Here is a 17,669-nt window from a genome sequence, read left to right as displayed (position 1 = left end):
GGGTGCGCCACTGAAGGGAGTACTTACCGGTACCCTACTTTTTCCTGGCTGACGATGCCTTTCCTTTAAAAATTAACATCATGAAGGCGTTTCCTGGATTGCATGATAAGGCAAGTGTAAAACGTGTCTTCAACTATCGCCACTGCAGGGGCCGTAGAGTAGTGGAAAATGTATTCGGAATATTGAGTGTTATTTTCCGTGTGTTGAGGAAACCAATGTTATTGGAACCAGAGCGGGCAGACACAGTTGTTTTAGCCTGCTGTCACCTGCATAACTTTTTGCGAAGAAGTATGTCATCAGCTTCAACGTATACACCTCCCGGAGCTTTTGATGTCGAGGACCTAGCTACAGGATCATTAGTGCCAGGACAATGGAGAGTTGATGGAATGCCTAGAGACACTCTACTTCGTTTAAAGAAGATTCCAAAAAAACCTTCCCAGCTGGCCAAACAAATACGTGATGAAATCAGTGTTTACTTTCAAAGTGACGAGGGTTCAGTGCCATGGCAAAACAACTACTAGGCCTAAAATACAAATGTACATAAGGACGTTTGCACATATTATAACGTATAGTTGAATTTACAACAATAACAAAGTAACAATTAAAGTAGTGTTAATTACATTATATAATTTGTAACAAATTTTAGACCGTTGTGTTTATGTTTAACTTTTTTAACCTATAAAAGTGACATTAAAATATGTGACAATTTGATAAAATAATCTTGTTAACTACTTGCCTGCACTGTTTCATCGGCAGCCTCTTTGTCGTCAGTGGCAATCCCAGCTTCTTTAATCTTCCGTGCAGTAGTTTTATCCTTTAAAAACAGCATCGCTTTAAAATAACACCACTTGCTTTTATACTCGTCTGCCCCCGAACCACTCTTCTTCTTCTTAAGTTCTCTTTGAAACTGTGCCAACAATGTTTTCACTTTTGCCTGTACTTCCGTATTACTGGCTTTTATTTCCCGCGAAATGTCATTCCATGCATAGTTCTTTAGGTTTTTATTTTTAAAATCAGGGTCCATCGGATTCCAAAGAACTGGTTGCTCTCGATATAGGTCAATCAATTGCATGACTGTTTCACGGGACCAATCAATTTCACTCTCAATGCTGTCGCTGTTCATATTGAGTTGAGAAACACGGACACCAAACAACACAGACGTACTACCATCAACAGTCGCAACTAGAGTAGTACTGACGCTGTCGGAACGACATGGCGGCCAACCACGTGCGCTAAGGGAAGTGTTGCCAACATTGTTGACGGTCGCTTTTAGTCCCGTCAACATTGCTGCCAGCATATGTTTGACAACATTCTTTGATCTTTACCGACTACTGGTGGGTAAATGCTGCCAACACTTTTCGGTGCTGACAGCATTGTTGGCAGCAAATGTTGACGGAATTAAAAGTACGATTTTTGTAAATGTTGTCAGCTTTTGCTGGCAGCAATGTTGTCAGCTCCGGTGTAAACGCGGCTTAAGAGTTTTTAATAAACTCTTTGATATTTTAAATTCAAGAAGTATTCATGCAAAGTACGAGAAAAGGGCACTGAACTCTGAAAACTACAAATCACATTCAGCTGTTCTTTTAGAAGCAAAAGAATATATATTGATGCTTAAGGACCATCTTGGAATACCAATCGTCAAATCTAAAAGAAAAACAGGATTTTTAGGATTTATTGTGTGTATAGAAAGTGCATTAGCGATGTTTTACCACTTTGTTGGGGAAAGTCGACCTCTCAAATACTTACCATTTTATAAAGTTAGCCAAGACCACGTTGAGCGTCTTTTTGGCTATATTCGTTCTAGAGGGGGTCACAACAACAACCCGACATGTAAACAGTTTATTGCGACTTTTAAGAGAATCTTAATTCATAGTGAACTACATGAGACCAATAATGGTAATTCACAGATTCTAAGTAAAACACTTATGTTTAATATAAACAGATATTCAAATGAGGTGTTAGCAATCAATTCTTCTACACCCGAATGGAGATCAATTGAGGAAGAAGAGCGAGACCGTATTTCGAATTTGACAACGAATACTGATCACCTTATTTTCCACGATATTCAAACATCAGACATCGCCTACAATGTAACAGAGTATGTAGCAGGATATGTTGTAAGATCTCTGAGAAAGAAAATAATTTGTGAAGAATGCCTCAAACTCTTAACAGGCAAGGAAATGCGTGTAAACAGTTTGACCTTTTCTAAAAATCGAGGCGGTCTTATTCAGCCATCTTCTGATGTTCATAAATTATGTTTGATGTGTGAAAAAGTCGTAAGAACCTATCTTAAAACACAAAATTACTCTATGCAAAAAAACGCAGATGAAAAAATGACGCAAATAGTTTTGAGAAATTGTATTGGAATTGATCTGTTTCCTACCAGCAGTCATACTTGTGATCAGGATCCAGAAGAAAATCATTTCGTTCCGTTAGTTAAGGCAATTTGTAAAAAGTATTTTAATATTAGGTGTCATTACCATACAAAAAATTATAATGATAATGTACATATAAATAAAATAAGACAACACCTTTGTAAAAACTATAACATTTTTAGGACAGTAGGAAAGTTACGTTATAATAATAGACCCTTACATCTTATTTTTATCATTTATAGTGAAATGAAAAATTTAATGTAAAGTATGTCAATATTTACAAAAAATTCCAGTTAAAGTGTTAAATTAAAGTGTTTTGTGTTATGGTGAAACAAAAACTATATTGTACTAACTATTTAGATAGTTGACTTCTGTGTCAGTTTAATTATTGTATTATCAAATTGCCTTAAAAACAACATGTTACACGTTTTTCATGCCATGTTATTAATCCTGTTGAATGACATAATAAAAACCGTAAAAAGATTGGTCTATTATAAAATAAATTTAAATTGTTATTTCATATTTCTGATATGTTTAGTTATTAGCTTTTATCTCATAATATTTTGAGGACTGTAAGGAAATCACGTGATAGTAATACACCCTTAAATGTTAGTTTTAACGAGTAGAATTAAATCAAACATGTAATTGAATATACATCAGTATATAGAAATAATTCAGTTATTTAAGCTTTATGTGTTATGCTAAAACAAAAACTATATTCTACCAATTATTTGGACAGTTGCCTTCTGTGTCAGTTTAATTGTTGTATTAATAAATTGTCTTAAAAACAACATGTTATGGGTTCTTCATGACATGTTATTTATCCTGTAGGTAACATAATAAACACCGTAAAAGTATTGGTTTATTTGTAAATAAATGTAAATAGTTATTTTCTAAAACTGATATGTTTATTTCTTTATTATAAAATAAATTTAAATTGTTATTTCATATTTCTGATATGTTTAGTTATTAGCTTTTATCTCATAATATTTTGAGGACTGTAAGGAAATCACGTGATAGTAATACACCCTTAAATGTTAGTTTTAACAAGTAGAATTAAATCAAACATGTAATTGAATATACATCAGTATATATAAATAATTCAGTTATTTAAGTTTTATGTATTATGCTAAAACAAAAACTATATTCTACCAATTATTTGAACAGTTGCCTTCTGTGTCAGTTTAATTGTTGTATTAATAAATTGTCTTAAAACAACATGTTATGGGTTCTTCATGACATGTTATTTATCCTGTAGATAACATAATAAACACCGTAAAAATATTGGTTTATTTGTAAATAAATGTAAATAGTTATTTTCTAAAACGTATATGTTTATTTATTACTGTACCTTTCATCATTTTACTATCTAACTATAAACGTGTATTACACAGACAAAGTGGTGTGAACTGCTTCAACGATGACACACGCCGCCGAGCCGCCCGCTTCCGATTCTTGTTTTAGAGCGGTCTGTAGGCTAAATCATACATTTTGGTCAAAAATGTTTTAGATAAAAAAATAAATTCAGTTCATAATCTACAACTTTCCCGCTTACACAATTTCTCTGACCAATAAATAAAAAAAAACTTCACTGAGTACTTTTTTCATGTCATGGTTTTGGTAAGGTTATTTTAAAACACACAAATTAATTACTATTTATGACAAATATTAAAATATAGCTACACCGGTCGCAAGAGTATGTATCAATTAGCAATAATGCAAAGTTTCAAAATTTTATTTCAATTCTAAATGTATAAAAACGCAGTTTAATTGAAGCGCGGGTATTAAAATTGGTGCGTTTTCTAATGTGATTTTGCGTTTCTACAGCGGACTAAGATGGCCGCCATCGGCTCGCTTCCCTGAACTAGTCTTTAAACAGAATAGCCACTCTATCTTATTCTGTTCTCGCTGGGCCCGACGTCTACACCGAAAACGAAACCGACCGGGTTATTTCTACCTACATAGTTTCAACACCCAGACTGGTGACTTCGTTGAAGAGTACTTTTTAGAAGTTTTTTTAAAGTGTCCTTAAAGCGTTTTTAGTGTTTTCAAAATGATTACCGACTATGACGTCGCTATGTCAGCCATGGCTGTGGTGATACTCGCTTTAAATCAGGGCCCAAAAAGACGTCAAAGAAGATTTTGGATTCGCCCGAGCCTTAGGAGAGGACGGCAGCTGTACAGGGCTAGCGAATTAATGAAAGATTTAATGTTGGATGAAGAAGACCCGTTGAATTTGGAATACCGAAATGACGTTGGTTTCACCAACTTTTTCCGAATGCAGCGATCGGACTTTCAAATGCTACTCAACAAGGTTGGACCCAAAATATCAAAAAAGAATACCTCTTATACAGATGCTATTCCAGCAAGCGAACGATTAGCTGTCACTCTGCGCTTCATTGCGACTGGTGATTCGTACCACTCACTAATGTATGTTTTGAAGATCTCCAAACAATGTATCTCTAAAATCGTACCTGAAGTTTGTGACGCCATTGTAGAGGCCCTTCAAGACTACATTAAGGTAAGGAAAATTGAACAAAATTAATTTAAAACAGAACTTTTATTGACATAATTAAAAATAATTGAGTACAAAAGTTAAAAACTATTGAGGGAAGGGGTCCATATTGGACAGTTCTGAATTAGTGGATGCCGATTGCGAATACGATGAAATTGACGACGGTAATGAGGAATATCCAGACGTCGAAAACCATTGAGATGTTGAATTGGTCATGTTGTCAGTGAAGAATGGTGGTTACGTTTGAGTGGGCGTCTGGGGGAATGAAGGCACCATTGGATTGGCCGGTCCAGAGTTTTGCCGTGTATTAACTTGTGGCACATTGTACCCATGCTGATGTTCAAGATATCCCATTTCAGCTTCAAATAATAATTGGTTGATCTTATTCTGCACAACTAACCTGGTTCGGGGCGAAGGAAGCTTTCTCAGTTTAATTGCTATCTGTTCACCGTACAATGAATATTCATCATCGATGTTCGCTCTTTTTGATTGAAGAGATCTCATGACGTTCAGAGCCTCATCCAGTGCATTGGAAGAACCGGGACTATCCACTAATCGACGTCTTGCAGATTTGCTTTTTGGTGCCTTTGGAGATTTGAATGATTTTTTGGTTCCGGCAACCTCTGAAGGGGAAAGCGTTGATGCTTGTTTGTCTTCAGAATTTTGGGGATGAACAACTTGGCTGTCATCGTTAATGCCTTCTTCTTGACTGTCTTGTGGTCCATCTTCCTGAAAATATAAATACTAAAATAAATACTAAAAAAAGGCGTACCGGTAGCTAGCTGTCGGAAAAAGTGCATTTCTTTTAGTGCATAATTTGAGCCGTTGATTTTGAAAGTGAGACAACTCCATTTTTTGTTATTGCTGGATATTTCTTAATGATTTGCATTTGATGGGCATTAAACTATTCACAAGCACTAATAGACTTATTTTATATTTTTTGAGGTTTTTTGAGGTGCACTAATAAATAAATATACAAAGAAAAAATTCGCTAAAAAATATGACTAATTTTTCTTTTACTTTCATTTTTCAGATGCCTCAGAGTGAAGCAGAGTGGAATGAAATCGCCCAAGTATTTGAGGAAAAGTGGAACTTTCCAAACTGCATCGGTGCTATCGACGGCAAACATATCGCTTTAGTAGCACCTTTTCATTCAGGCTCTGAGTTTTTTTAACTACAAGGGATTTTTTAGCATAGTTTTGATGGCTGTGGTGGACACCAATTACAATTTTATATATGTAAATGTGGGTTGTCAAGGGAGAATCTCCGATGGAGGCGTTTTCAATAATACATTTTTCAAGAAAGCTCTAGAAGAAAACTCTCTACATTTACCTCCCCCACGGGCATTGCCAGGAAGGACAACCCTAACCCCATTTGTGTTAGTTGCAGACGACGCGTTCCCTCTTTCACCAAATATTATGAAACCGTACTCTGGAATACATGACAAAGGATCTAAGAAAAGGATATTTGGTTATAGACTCAGCAGGGCTCGAAGAGTTTCTGAGAATGCCTTTGGAGTGCTGTCTGCTTGCTTTCGTGTATTCCGATCTCCAGTGGCATTACAACCTGAAGCTGCAACGAAAGTTACTCTGGCTGCTGTTTACCTACATAATTTTTTTACGCAAAACCTCCTCAAAAATCAGTTTATAACCCTAGAGGAATGTTCGATAGCGAATCTACGGAAGATGGGGAAGTTACGTTAGGATTATGGAGGCGTGATGCTTCTTCATCTTTACGTTCCCTTTCTGGAGTCCCCAGAAGAAGTACAACTTTGGCTCAATCAGTAAGAGATGAATTTGCTGATTTTTTTATTTCTCCACAGGGTGAAGTGACATTCCAACACAACCATTAAAACATATTATGTTGGAAAGTGAACTTAGTTTTTAGCATAGTTGTTAAAAAAATTAAATAAATAGAAATTACAAACTTACCTCTTCTTTTCTTTGTGTGCTATCCTGAGTATTCCTCGGTTTATTTTTATCGCCCAAAAAATTCATCGGTTGGTAAGCGAACCATTTACTAACGTACTCATCAGCGCCACTCCCTGTTCTTTTCGTTTCAGCTTCTTTCTTTTTTTCCCTCCAAAAATGGCTGGTTAAATTTTTCCATTTGCGCTCAATTTCATTTTTATCCACTCCAAAAGACACAGCAATCTCTGTGAGACTGTCGTGTCTTTGGTTTTTAAATTTATGTTGGGAATCTGAACTATCCCATAGAAGACGACGTTCTCTATATAAGTCTATTAACACTAAAACTTGTTCGTCATTCCACTCCATCACTTAAAATGAACAATAAAAAACCCTACTTAAACAAACTGAGTCGAAAATAAAATAATTCGTCTAGTTCGGTCGGAGGTTTAATTGTAACTGAAGCCGCTCGGCACGTCCCCACTCTATCTTTTTGTTCGGCTCGGCTCGGCTTCCTTTGATTTGTACCTACTTTATGCGGGTTGGGATCGGCACGGCCCGGGCCGGCATTTTCTAACCCGGCAAAGCCGCCCGGGGCGTCTACATCAACGCGGCTTAGGCCGCCCGGGTCAGCCCGCCCGGCCTACCCCGGCATAGTGTGGACCCTGCTTAAGGGTTAGAAGAAAATATTCATACGCGTGCCAATTAGGTAGTTCCTCCGCCCAATAATATAGTTCCGGAACATTGGATAAAAATAATATTAAATTATACTGGCTGACTAGGTTGCGAAATTTACATTATATGAAATTTAATTAACTAATTTACGGTACAGGTTATATCCGAAAACGGCTTTAACAAACAAAACATCCACATCTGCAAAATTCCAAATTACAAATTGGCAAATGTTTACTGTCGACACCACTCCAAAGGAGGAGGCGTTGCTATTTTCCTGAAGAACCACTTTTCATTTTCCACATTTTCAATTCAGGAAACAGTTGACCGAGATTTCGAAGCAGTCGGTGTCAAAATTCAATCACACAACTCAAATGTTTTCATCATTGGAATATATAGGTCTCCCAGTGGAAACGAAGAAGTCTTTTTTGTACAAAATTAGAGTCTCTGCTCACAGACCTGACGCACAAACTCAAGGAATTCGTCCTGGTGGGCGACTTCAACATCAACGCAATGGACAACAATCATCCAACCACAAAAAAATTTGAAAATTTGTTGAGGTCTTTCGGCTTAGAGTTGTTGATCAGGACTCCAACTAGAGTAACTGCAACAACTCAGACAGCCATAGATAACGTGATCACCAATCTTCCGAGCGTCATAGTTTCCGTGGTTAACACAGCAATCTCGGACCACTACGGCCAAGAAGCTATAATTGGTGGGAAGAGATTCGAAAGGGAGCCCAAAATTATCAAAACAGTAAGAGACATACGGCCTGAAAACATCGCTCATCTCAATGCAACCCTCTCAAAAGAAAAGTGGAATTTTCTAAATTCAACGCAATCCGTAGAACAGCAGTTTAAAATTTTTAACGGGGTTCTTCTCTTCCATCTGAATGTTTGCTGTCCTACAAAAACATTAAGAGTTTGTCCCACAAGGACAAACTCCAAGTGGATCACTAGAGGCATATTGGTCTCAAGAGAAAAACTTAGATTTTTCTCGGAAATCAATAAAAATTCAACGAGCGAAGAATTTAAGTGTTTTTTTCAAAAAATATAAGAAAACCTACAAGAAAGTGATTTTTGCAGCGAAAACCTATAATGTCTCTAAATCCATAACATCATCAAAAAACGTTTCTAAAACTGTTTGGGGCATCATTAACAATAAAGAAAACCCTCATAAACAAAAATTAAAATTGGGGATAAGCTTGTGGATGATGCAAAGGAGGTGGCAAATGAGTTTAACAGATTTTTCGCGTCTGTTGCTTGTGAGCTGAATCCAAGACCATTACAGCCCCGAGTGAACCCTACGCGTAGGCAGAGTCCTGTATCCTCAATGGGTTTAGCACCTGTCGTTGAAGAATAGCTCGAACGAATTATTCAGCAGCTCCCAGCCAAAAGTTTAAATGATTCCAATTTGATATCAATGCGTCTCTTTAAAATATGCTCTAAGCACATTTTGAGACCATTAACCCTTCTAATTAACTTGTCTTTTGACCAAGGAGTTTTTCCCTCACTCCTTAAACTCGCGAAAGTAAATCCAATTTTCAAAAAGGACGACCCCAGTTCCACAAACAATTACAGTACGCGCGCTGAAGGTTCGGCTCCGAGTCAACCGAGCGGACTATGGCGGGGGACGGGTGGATTGCCCGATATAACAACTGTTCTGCAGACATCCGCCAATGTTTGGCCCGCTGCAGTCTGAATATTTATTGTCCCTGTTCTCAGGATTCTTTATACATCAGTGTTTCGTATTAATTCATCTGTCATAAAATTAGTGTATAAACAATACACCCCAAAACTTCATGATTAAAAATTAATAAATAAAATATAATTAAGTAATGCATATTTCACAATATAAATAATTGTAATGATTTTCTTTAAAACCTCCTTTCTCTTACCTGATGTTATTCTTCCCTGTATGTTCTTCACGCCAGCGTCTAAAGCCGTGTCCACACTATGCCGCGGCTGGCTTTTGGCAATGCCGCGTATCATCCAGAAACGAGACACGTCCTTCAGAAGTGCTATTCCTCCACATGAACGCCTTGCAGTTACTCTGCGGTTTTTGGCAACGGGAGACTCTTACCACTCGTTAAGTTACACATTCAAGATTTCAAAGCAAATAATATCAACCATCATCCCGACTGTTTGTGAAGCAATTGTCAGTGTATTACAGGATTACATCAAGGTAAGAAAAAAATTGTATATTAGAAAAAACCTTTATTTGGTAGACATGCGTCTCAAGTTCCGAACAAAACACTCTCCATTACAAATGAAACCCTTATTTACTTAGTTAAAATGAGTATTAAGTTAATTACAATAACAAAAATGAACAAAAGTCTTAACTCAAATTTGAATTTTGAAGAGATGAGGTGTAAAATTCTCTTTTATTTAAATTTGTAAAATTATTATTACAGGTGCATCAATATATTGTCGATAGAGTCATTGTCCGTATGGGTTGATAGCGAGGAGCTTATGACTGAATCTGGAGAGTTTGCCTGTGTGATTCCGTGAAAAGACAGCTGCTCACTACATGGGTTTGGATTGGGACAAGCTGGTGGCATCGGGACAGAAATCGGTTGTTGTACGTAGTTCGGTGTTGGGTAGAATGGCTGTGAGTAACTTCCGCCGATTGGGTTGCCATAGTCGTACTTGCCCATTTCTGCTTCAAACAGAATATTACTAATAAGGTGTTTTGCAATTTTCTGAGCATTTGATGATGGGAGGTCTTTAATACGCAGTCCTACTTGCTCTCCAAAAGATTTGAACTGATCCATACCTTTATGCCGACCTTGGATACTTCTCATAATTGACAGAGCTTCTTCTGTAGCTGTAGTCTTTTTTTTCTTTTGTGGGCCTCCGCCTGGCCGATCAGACTGTTCCTTTGGCAAACTTACACGTTTTCGAGGCGTTTCTCCACTTGGTCCAGCAACTTGGTCCAGCAACTTGGTCCTGGTTGACAGTTTGCGATTGGTTTGCAGTATCTCCATCTTTATTTGTATGCTCGTCCTAAAAAAAAGGAAAAGATTAATGATTGGATAATGGATATTGCTATATTGTTGTCATTTTGTTTCAGATGCCAAAAACAGAAGCAGAGTGGAAAGTTATTTCAAAAGAGTTCAATGATAAGTGGAATTTCCCAAACTGTGTGGGGGCCTTTGATGGGAAGCATATTGAGTTGCAAGCACCTATCCATAGTGGCACAGAATATTTCAACTACAAGGGGTTTTTCAGTATAGTTCTATTTGCGGTGGTAGATGCGCACTACAACTTTATCTACGCAAGTGTTGGTTGTCAAGGAAGAATATCAGACGGAGGTGTGTTTAGTCACACAACATTCAGAGATTGTCTGAGGAACAACACAATGCATCTTCCTCCTCCTACTCCTCTTCCTGGAAGAACAGATAAAACACCGTATGTTTTTGTGGCCGATGATGCTTTTCCTTTATCGAAGCACATCATGAAACCATATCCAGGTATTCAAAAAAAGGACTCTAAAGAAAGAGTGTTCAACTATCGGTTAAGTAGAGCACGTAGAGTTTCTGAGAATGCATTCGGCATAATATCCTCTGTGTACCGCATACTACAAAGACCTATGCTATTAAAACCAGAATGGGCTACGCTGGTGGTGTTGGCAGTACTTTATCTGCACAACTACTTGAGGAAAAGTAATTCCAAATCAGTGTACAACCCCGTGGGAACATTCGACTCTGAGTGCTCAACTGCAGGTGAGATCAATCCAGGACATTGGAGACAATCCCCTTCAAATCAAGCTTTGGTCAACATTCCTCGAACTTCAAGAAGAAGCACTGATGAGGCACAAGCCACTAGAAAAGAATTTGCAGACTTCTTCGCTTCCCCGGCTGGAAAATTATCCTTTCAACAAGACAAATAATTAGCCCTAACTATGTAATATGTGTTTGATATGAACGTAAAATATAATTACTAATACTTACTGTGTCAATATATATTTACCTGCGTGATTGTGTCCGTCGTTTCGTTAGGTGTATTTCGATCCTGGAGAAATAGCATGTTGTTATAGCAAAACCATTTACTCTTGTACACATCAGAATTTCCCGCACCAGACTTACTTGAGTCTCTCTCCTTTTTTATTTCACGTAAAAAATGGCACACTAGGTTTTTAATTTTCTTTTCCACTACTGCTTTGTCAACACCAAAAACATCTGCTATTTCTTGAAGAGCATCTTGTTTCTTGTTTCTGTCTTTGTACCCTTTCAAGCGACAGTCCCACAGAACAGGTTTATCACGGTAGAGCTCAATAAGTTGACACACTTTATCGTTCGTCCACTCCATGACTGTACTCGGCACTGTCTCAGCCACAACTGAACCACGTGCATGCCGCGTGAAGCCAACGGTTGGCTCGTCCCCACTACCGGCTCTCACCGGCTTCCTTTGATGGAGACCGACACTAGAGCGATTTTCGTTGGCAAACCATTGGCTCAGCGGCATATGCCAACGGCCACGTCTACATTGCATTGGCTTTGCCAACGCGGCATTGCCAAAAGCCAACCGCGGCATAGTGTGGACACGGCTTAAAGCTGCATCCCCACTATGCCGAATGGCATTTATCGGCATTGCCAAGTGGAAGTGTGGACGCTTGGCCGGCTTGTGCCGCATTGTGCCATACGTCAATGCCGCGTGCCGATTCCAAACCGACAGGTCGTCGGTCCAGATCAAAGGAAGCCAAGCGGCAGGCCGCGGCACTAGTAACATAAACTAGCCTCCCCAGTGTGTCCCAGGACGTTGAAGAGGCACTAATGCATAGCTATGTAGTGGTCCAACGAAAAGGTTTTAGAACTTATTGATGCTTATCGCGAAGCTCCGGTATTGTGGTACTGCAGTTTACCCGCTTATAAAAACCGTAATAGGCGGAACGATGCTATGAACAATATCTCAGTATCGTAAAATGGGGTGAATAGAAACAGTTTTGGATCTTTCACACTCTACAATGTCCGTTCTGTTCGCTGTAAAACATTGTAACATTGCTTAAAATACTGGTCTTAAGCTCTCCTCCAAACATATTAGTATAAATGTTTGATTTGGAATACAAAAAAAAAAATATGAAATCTTGCTTCTACTTATGTGTTGAGCGTCGTGTTTCTATTTAGAAACGTATTGAGTGAATAGAAACAAGCCGGATTTAACTTGGTATGAGAGGGGTGATTAGAAACACATTAAAATGTTTAAAACAAGATTTTATTGAGTTAAAAACAGGAGAAAACTTAAAAATATAAGCAAAATTTACTTCAACCAATATTATATTAAACTCACATATGGTTTTGACAAAGAAATTTTAGTGAATTGTACCACTGTAAATTGAAAGATCATCAGCGAAGCTTAAGGATCCTTTAAATCTAGAAGATGTGTCATCAGGCAGCTGCTTTGACTTAAGGACAATATAGTTTTTTCCAAACAATGCTTCCTCATCGGTTTGAACGAACCTCATAGTTTGCTTCAACCACTTGCAGAATAACCCAATGTAACCTTCGGTATCTGGCTCTAGTACTTTGCACACATACAGTCTGAAGGAAGAAGGGCATTTTTCATATACTTTAACAAGCGCAAAGTTTCCAGCAACAAGATTAGAGTCATCTGGAAGCGCATTATTTGAATCAAGGTCCTGCTCATCTTCAGAAGTAGTAGACAAAATTTACTCTTGGCCAGAATCTTGTAAGGAGTAGTTTGAGTCTTCTGATGTTGAATCAGATACTAATGATTTTCTTTTTGTCTTTTGTCGTGTGCTTAACTTGCCAGTATCCTTGCTGGTAGAGGGTATCGCTGAAGTGTCTTGTTCGACCCCAAAATCTGATACCAACAGTCTTACCTGGAGTTACAGGCACTTTAGTTCTCTTCTTTTTGGGTTTACTGGTGCTACCTGTACCGATATTGTTAAAGGATCTACTGGGTATCCCCAGTCACCACAGATTTGTAGCCGGGAGACAAATAACTTTTCCTCTTCCTGGGTCAGAATGGTTTGTCTTCCATGCTTCTTCACTTGATTGCCTTTTTTGAACCGTCTATAAAGTACACTATGACTTACATCAAATTTTGCAGCTGCTGATCTAAGAGATCCACCGCCTTTGATAAACTGTAGAGCGTCACTGATTGTTTTCTCTGGATGATTTTTGTAATTCTTAAGCCCCCCACAGACTGACGAGCATGTTCGCGAGCATGCTGGCGTACATGCTCGCGAACATGCTCGGCGTTGCCCACACACGACCGGGCATGCTCGCGAACATGCTCGCCGTCGCCGCTCAGTACTGTTGCTTCTCTACGGTGTGATAGTCAAGTTTTGCAGTGCGGGTGCGAAATGGATGCAAACGCTGTGGTGGCCCTTTGTGGGGGTTTCGTTTGTTTGGAGGAGAAAAAACGCAAGGTACGTAAAATATGGTGCAAGAATTGGCTTAAAAATAAGAACCAGTTTAGCCACATGTCACTGTTGCAAGAATTAGCATCAAATGAACCAAATGATTATAAAAATTACCTGAGGATGACTGAAGATTGTTTCGAAGACATTCTTAGACGTATTTCTCCAGATATTGTGAAACAGAATAGTATTTTGAGGGAGCCGATCAGCTGTAAAGAGCGCCTTGCAGCGACACTTAAAACCTAAAGTTTAGCTGCGCCATTTCGCCTCAGTCGCTGGGAAAAATCATACCAGAAACCTGCACTGCAATTTATAATGCTCTACGTGAGGAATACCTGCACGTAAGTTTAACATTTGTTTTTAAATCTTATACCGTATACGAATTGAAATGCAGCTAATAATACAAGGCCTAATAACTATCGAAGTGATCAGTTGAGTAAAACGGTGAAACGGGTGCAAGTAAAATGACTTAAAACAAAGTTTAATAAGCAAATTTATTGAAACAACTTAAAAAAAGAAATAGTATTACTCAATATGAACTATAACATTAAAATTAACGTTCAATAAGTAATTGGTTGTGAACTTTAGTTGAATTTTAAGAACTGTCCTAAATTTTCTTCATCTACTTCAGTGGTAGTAGACCCCTTGGCGGCAGTAGATTCATTGACAAACATTGCATTGTTTGCGGCCTGTTGTTGTTGTGGTTGTGGTGGTAAGTATCGCTGGGGAAAAGGGTAGTTCTGTTGCCCGTAATTGTATTCCTGGAATTGATAAGTGGTAGGTTGTACATTAGCGAATCCACGTGAACAATTTGGTCCGTAATTGTCAGGGTTCTGTATGTTGTTTAAGTGAATGACTGAGTTTTCATTTAAATGTCCTAATTTACCATGAAAAAGTGCATCTGAAATAAGTTTTTGTGCAAATATCTTTTGGCGTCTATCCATGTCTTCCAGCTGGAAGGCGATACTGTTCCCAAATGCTTGATTTTCATTAACATGTTGATTCAAAGCGTTGGTTGCTACGTCCAAAAATGATTCTTTCTTTCGATCATACTCCGAGACATTTTTTCTTTTACGCTGGCGCCGTTGTACATTGCTCGCGGAGTCTGATGTTTGTGATCTGATGTTCTGAGCAGGTGTTTTGTGAGAGCGAACTAGTAGGCGTAGCAGGGGTGGATGAACCTCCGTCTGGACTGGCCAGGATACTGGGCGAGTTCTCGGCCTCCTGTGAAAGAACAATGGAAATAGTACACTTATAACGACACATCTTCAAAACATAGTAGTATATATTTTTTTCTTTTTCAGTTGCCTGAGAATGAAAGCGACTGGATGAATATTGCTACAGATTTTAAAAAATACTGGCAAGTAGAAAACTGCGTGGGGGCTCTTGATGGAAAGCATATTGCCATCCTTCAACCTCCTGGAAGTGGTTCGTATTTCTTCAATTACAAAGGTTTCTTCAGCGTTGTATTATTGGCTGTGGTAAACGCAAACTATGAATTTATGTACGTAAATTGTGGAGTGAATGGACGGGTGTCTGACGGGGGAGTTCTCTTTGAAACCGATTTTGGGCAACAGTTGGAAAACGGCCAGTTGAATTTGCCATCACCAACGACCTTTCCAAACAACAGAGATGTATGTTTACCTTTTGTTTTTTTTGGGAGATGAAGCTTTCCCCTTAAAAGAAAACCTAATGAAGCCATACCCTAATAAGGGAATCACCCACGATGAAAGGATTTTCAACTATCGTATTTGCCGTGGAAGAAGAGTTGTTGAAAATGCCTTCGGCATTTTAGCAAATAGGTTCCAAGTATTGCAAACAACAATCAGGACGAGCTTGGAAACCACTGAAGTTATTATTTTAGCTTGCTGCGCACTCCACAATTATTTACGAAGGAAAAGCTCAACTTATTTGACGCCTAGTTCGGTAGACTGGGAAAACACGGAAACTGCAGTTCTCACTGAAGGCGAATGGAGGAAGAATGTTCGCCAACTTTTAGGCATGAAGCAACGCAATCGGTCCGGGAAAGAAACATCACTGGCTGAACCAATCCGAAAATACTACAGGGACTTCTACAACAACGAGGGACAAGTAGAGTTTCAAGAGCGCATGATAAATCGCCGCTAATGTTATACATTCTAAAATAAACAACAGATGGGCGTAATGTATATGTTGTAGCCAAGGGTAACCCAATGCATTACCTCTTTAATGGTCCACTGTAAATAATTGAAATGGAAAATAATGACGATGTGCTTTGCTTTTAATATGTGTTTAACTATAAATATATGCACATTTTACTACAGTTGGTTGTACTTTCTTGGTAAGTATATGTTTCAGTTTTTGTTTGTAAAATTATTTGAGTCAAATCTGACATTGTCAATAAAATAATAAAGTAGTTCAAATGTTACTTTATGAATTTAATTGCCCTACACTACAACTTAAACTAAACTAAACTACAACTTACGTTTTCGTCCGTCATCTCAGTGTTATCTTCTGAATCTTCGGGCGGGGCAACTATCTTTTGCAGCGAAGATAAACCTTTCCTCGCCGTTTCCACATCTGTTGTAAACATAAGTAACTCGAAATACCACAATGATGGTTCATACACTTTGTCAAGTCCCTTCCCTGTGCTTTTCGAGGCATTTAATTTTTTTAGTTCTCGACACCACTATCTTAATATGTAGGTGTCACGTAAGGAGACGGGCAATTTTTTCCTTCTATTTTATTTGTTATTAGTGAGGGTGGGTCCCTTTACAACCTTACCTTCACTAACTTACCTGGTTTTAGCATTAGATTTTGTTATATTTATTATCGTTATTATTTATCTGACATATTTTAACTACCGGACCCCTTTACAGCCTCTCGACTATTTTTGTTATTTAGTTTTAGTCCTCCGTTCACTGCTGTTGTTTTTCTTATTGTCTTAATATGATACTGTTATTTGACACAGCAATCCGCTGTCTATTCCTTGCACTGATAACGTGACACCATATTTTAAAGTGTAGGTGTCCGTTAACCCTACGGGCATTGATAACCTGCGTGTTTTATGCCCTTATATATATATATATATATATATATATAAAAAATCTTCATCTCTAATTTCTCTTCTATTTTCCAAACTCACTTCTCTAATCATCTTTACTACTTCTTCTCTTCCTTCAATTCTTCCTCTGATTCTCTCTCTCTCCATTTCTTCTTTCTCCACACTATTCTTTATCACTCTTAAGTATCCAATTAATTTAGTTTCTACGGCCGTACTTATGCCCTTGGTTTTTGCTTTGGTAGCTTTAAACCATCTGTCTATCGTCTCCAGTGTCTCTTCAATGGCCACCAAATTATCTTCGCTTTCTCCTCCTTCTATCGGGCTATCCACAACCTCTCTTCTTTTCCTTTTTCTACTGAATTCTTTATCTGAATCTAATGTTTCCGACTCTGTCTGAGTCAATCCTCCTCTTTTCTTTGCGTCCTTAAATCTTCTTCTTTCTCTTGCTCTTCTCTCTATTTCTCTTCTCTCCGCTTCACTTTTTTCTTTCTCTCAGCCTCCGACTCTCCCTCAGCCTCCGACTCTCCCTCAGCCTCCGACTCTAACGGTCACTCTATAGCACAAAGAAGAAACAAGATGGCTAAATTGCCAGGAAAACAACAAGCGTGGTTTCCCCTGGCAACTAACAAACAACACTACTGAAGGAATCAACTCCTGCGTATTTCAAAGAAATAAATTTAGTGGTTGCGAAGCAACGTCAATATAAAAAATACGACTTCATCAGTAAAGGGACAGTAAATGAGTCGTAATTTATGACTCATATCAGTTGTAGG

At 38.2% G+C, this 17,669-nt stretch overlaps 1 protein-coding gene and 1 long non-coding RNA gene across 2 annotated transcripts; both read left to right on the top strand.

The window, feature by feature from the left end:
• The first annotated feature begins 10,541 nt into the window (after positions 1-10,541).
• On the top strand, positions 10,542-11,360 carry LOC124370597 (protein ALP1-like). The gene has a single exon (XM_046828890.1). The coding sequence runs from the start codon at positions 10,542-10,544 to the stop codon at positions 11,358-11,360; it is 819 nt and encodes a 272-aa protein (XP_046684846.1).
• Positions 11,361-14,090: 2,730 nt separating this feature from the next.
• On the top strand, positions 14,091-16,260 carry LOC124370599. Its single transcript, XR_006923197.1, has 2 exons — positions 14,091-14,194; positions 15,158-16,260. It is a non-coding gene; the product is annotated as an uncharacterized LOC124370599 (long non-coding RNA).
• Positions 16,261-17,669: the final 1,409 nt, after the last annotated feature.

This window comes from Homalodisca vitripennis, unplaced genomic scaffold (assembly GCF_021130785.1).
Source record: "Homalodisca vitripennis isolate AUS2020 unplaced genomic scaffold, UT_GWSS_2.1 ScUCBcl_339;HRSCAF=2120, whole genome shotgun sequence".
Lineage (NCBI taxonomy): Eukaryota > Metazoa > Arthropoda > Insecta > Hemiptera > Cicadellidae > Homalodisca > Homalodisca vitripennis.
The sequence above is the reverse complement of the archived record's forward strand: the minus strand, read 5'-3'. Positions and strand labels throughout refer to the sequence as shown.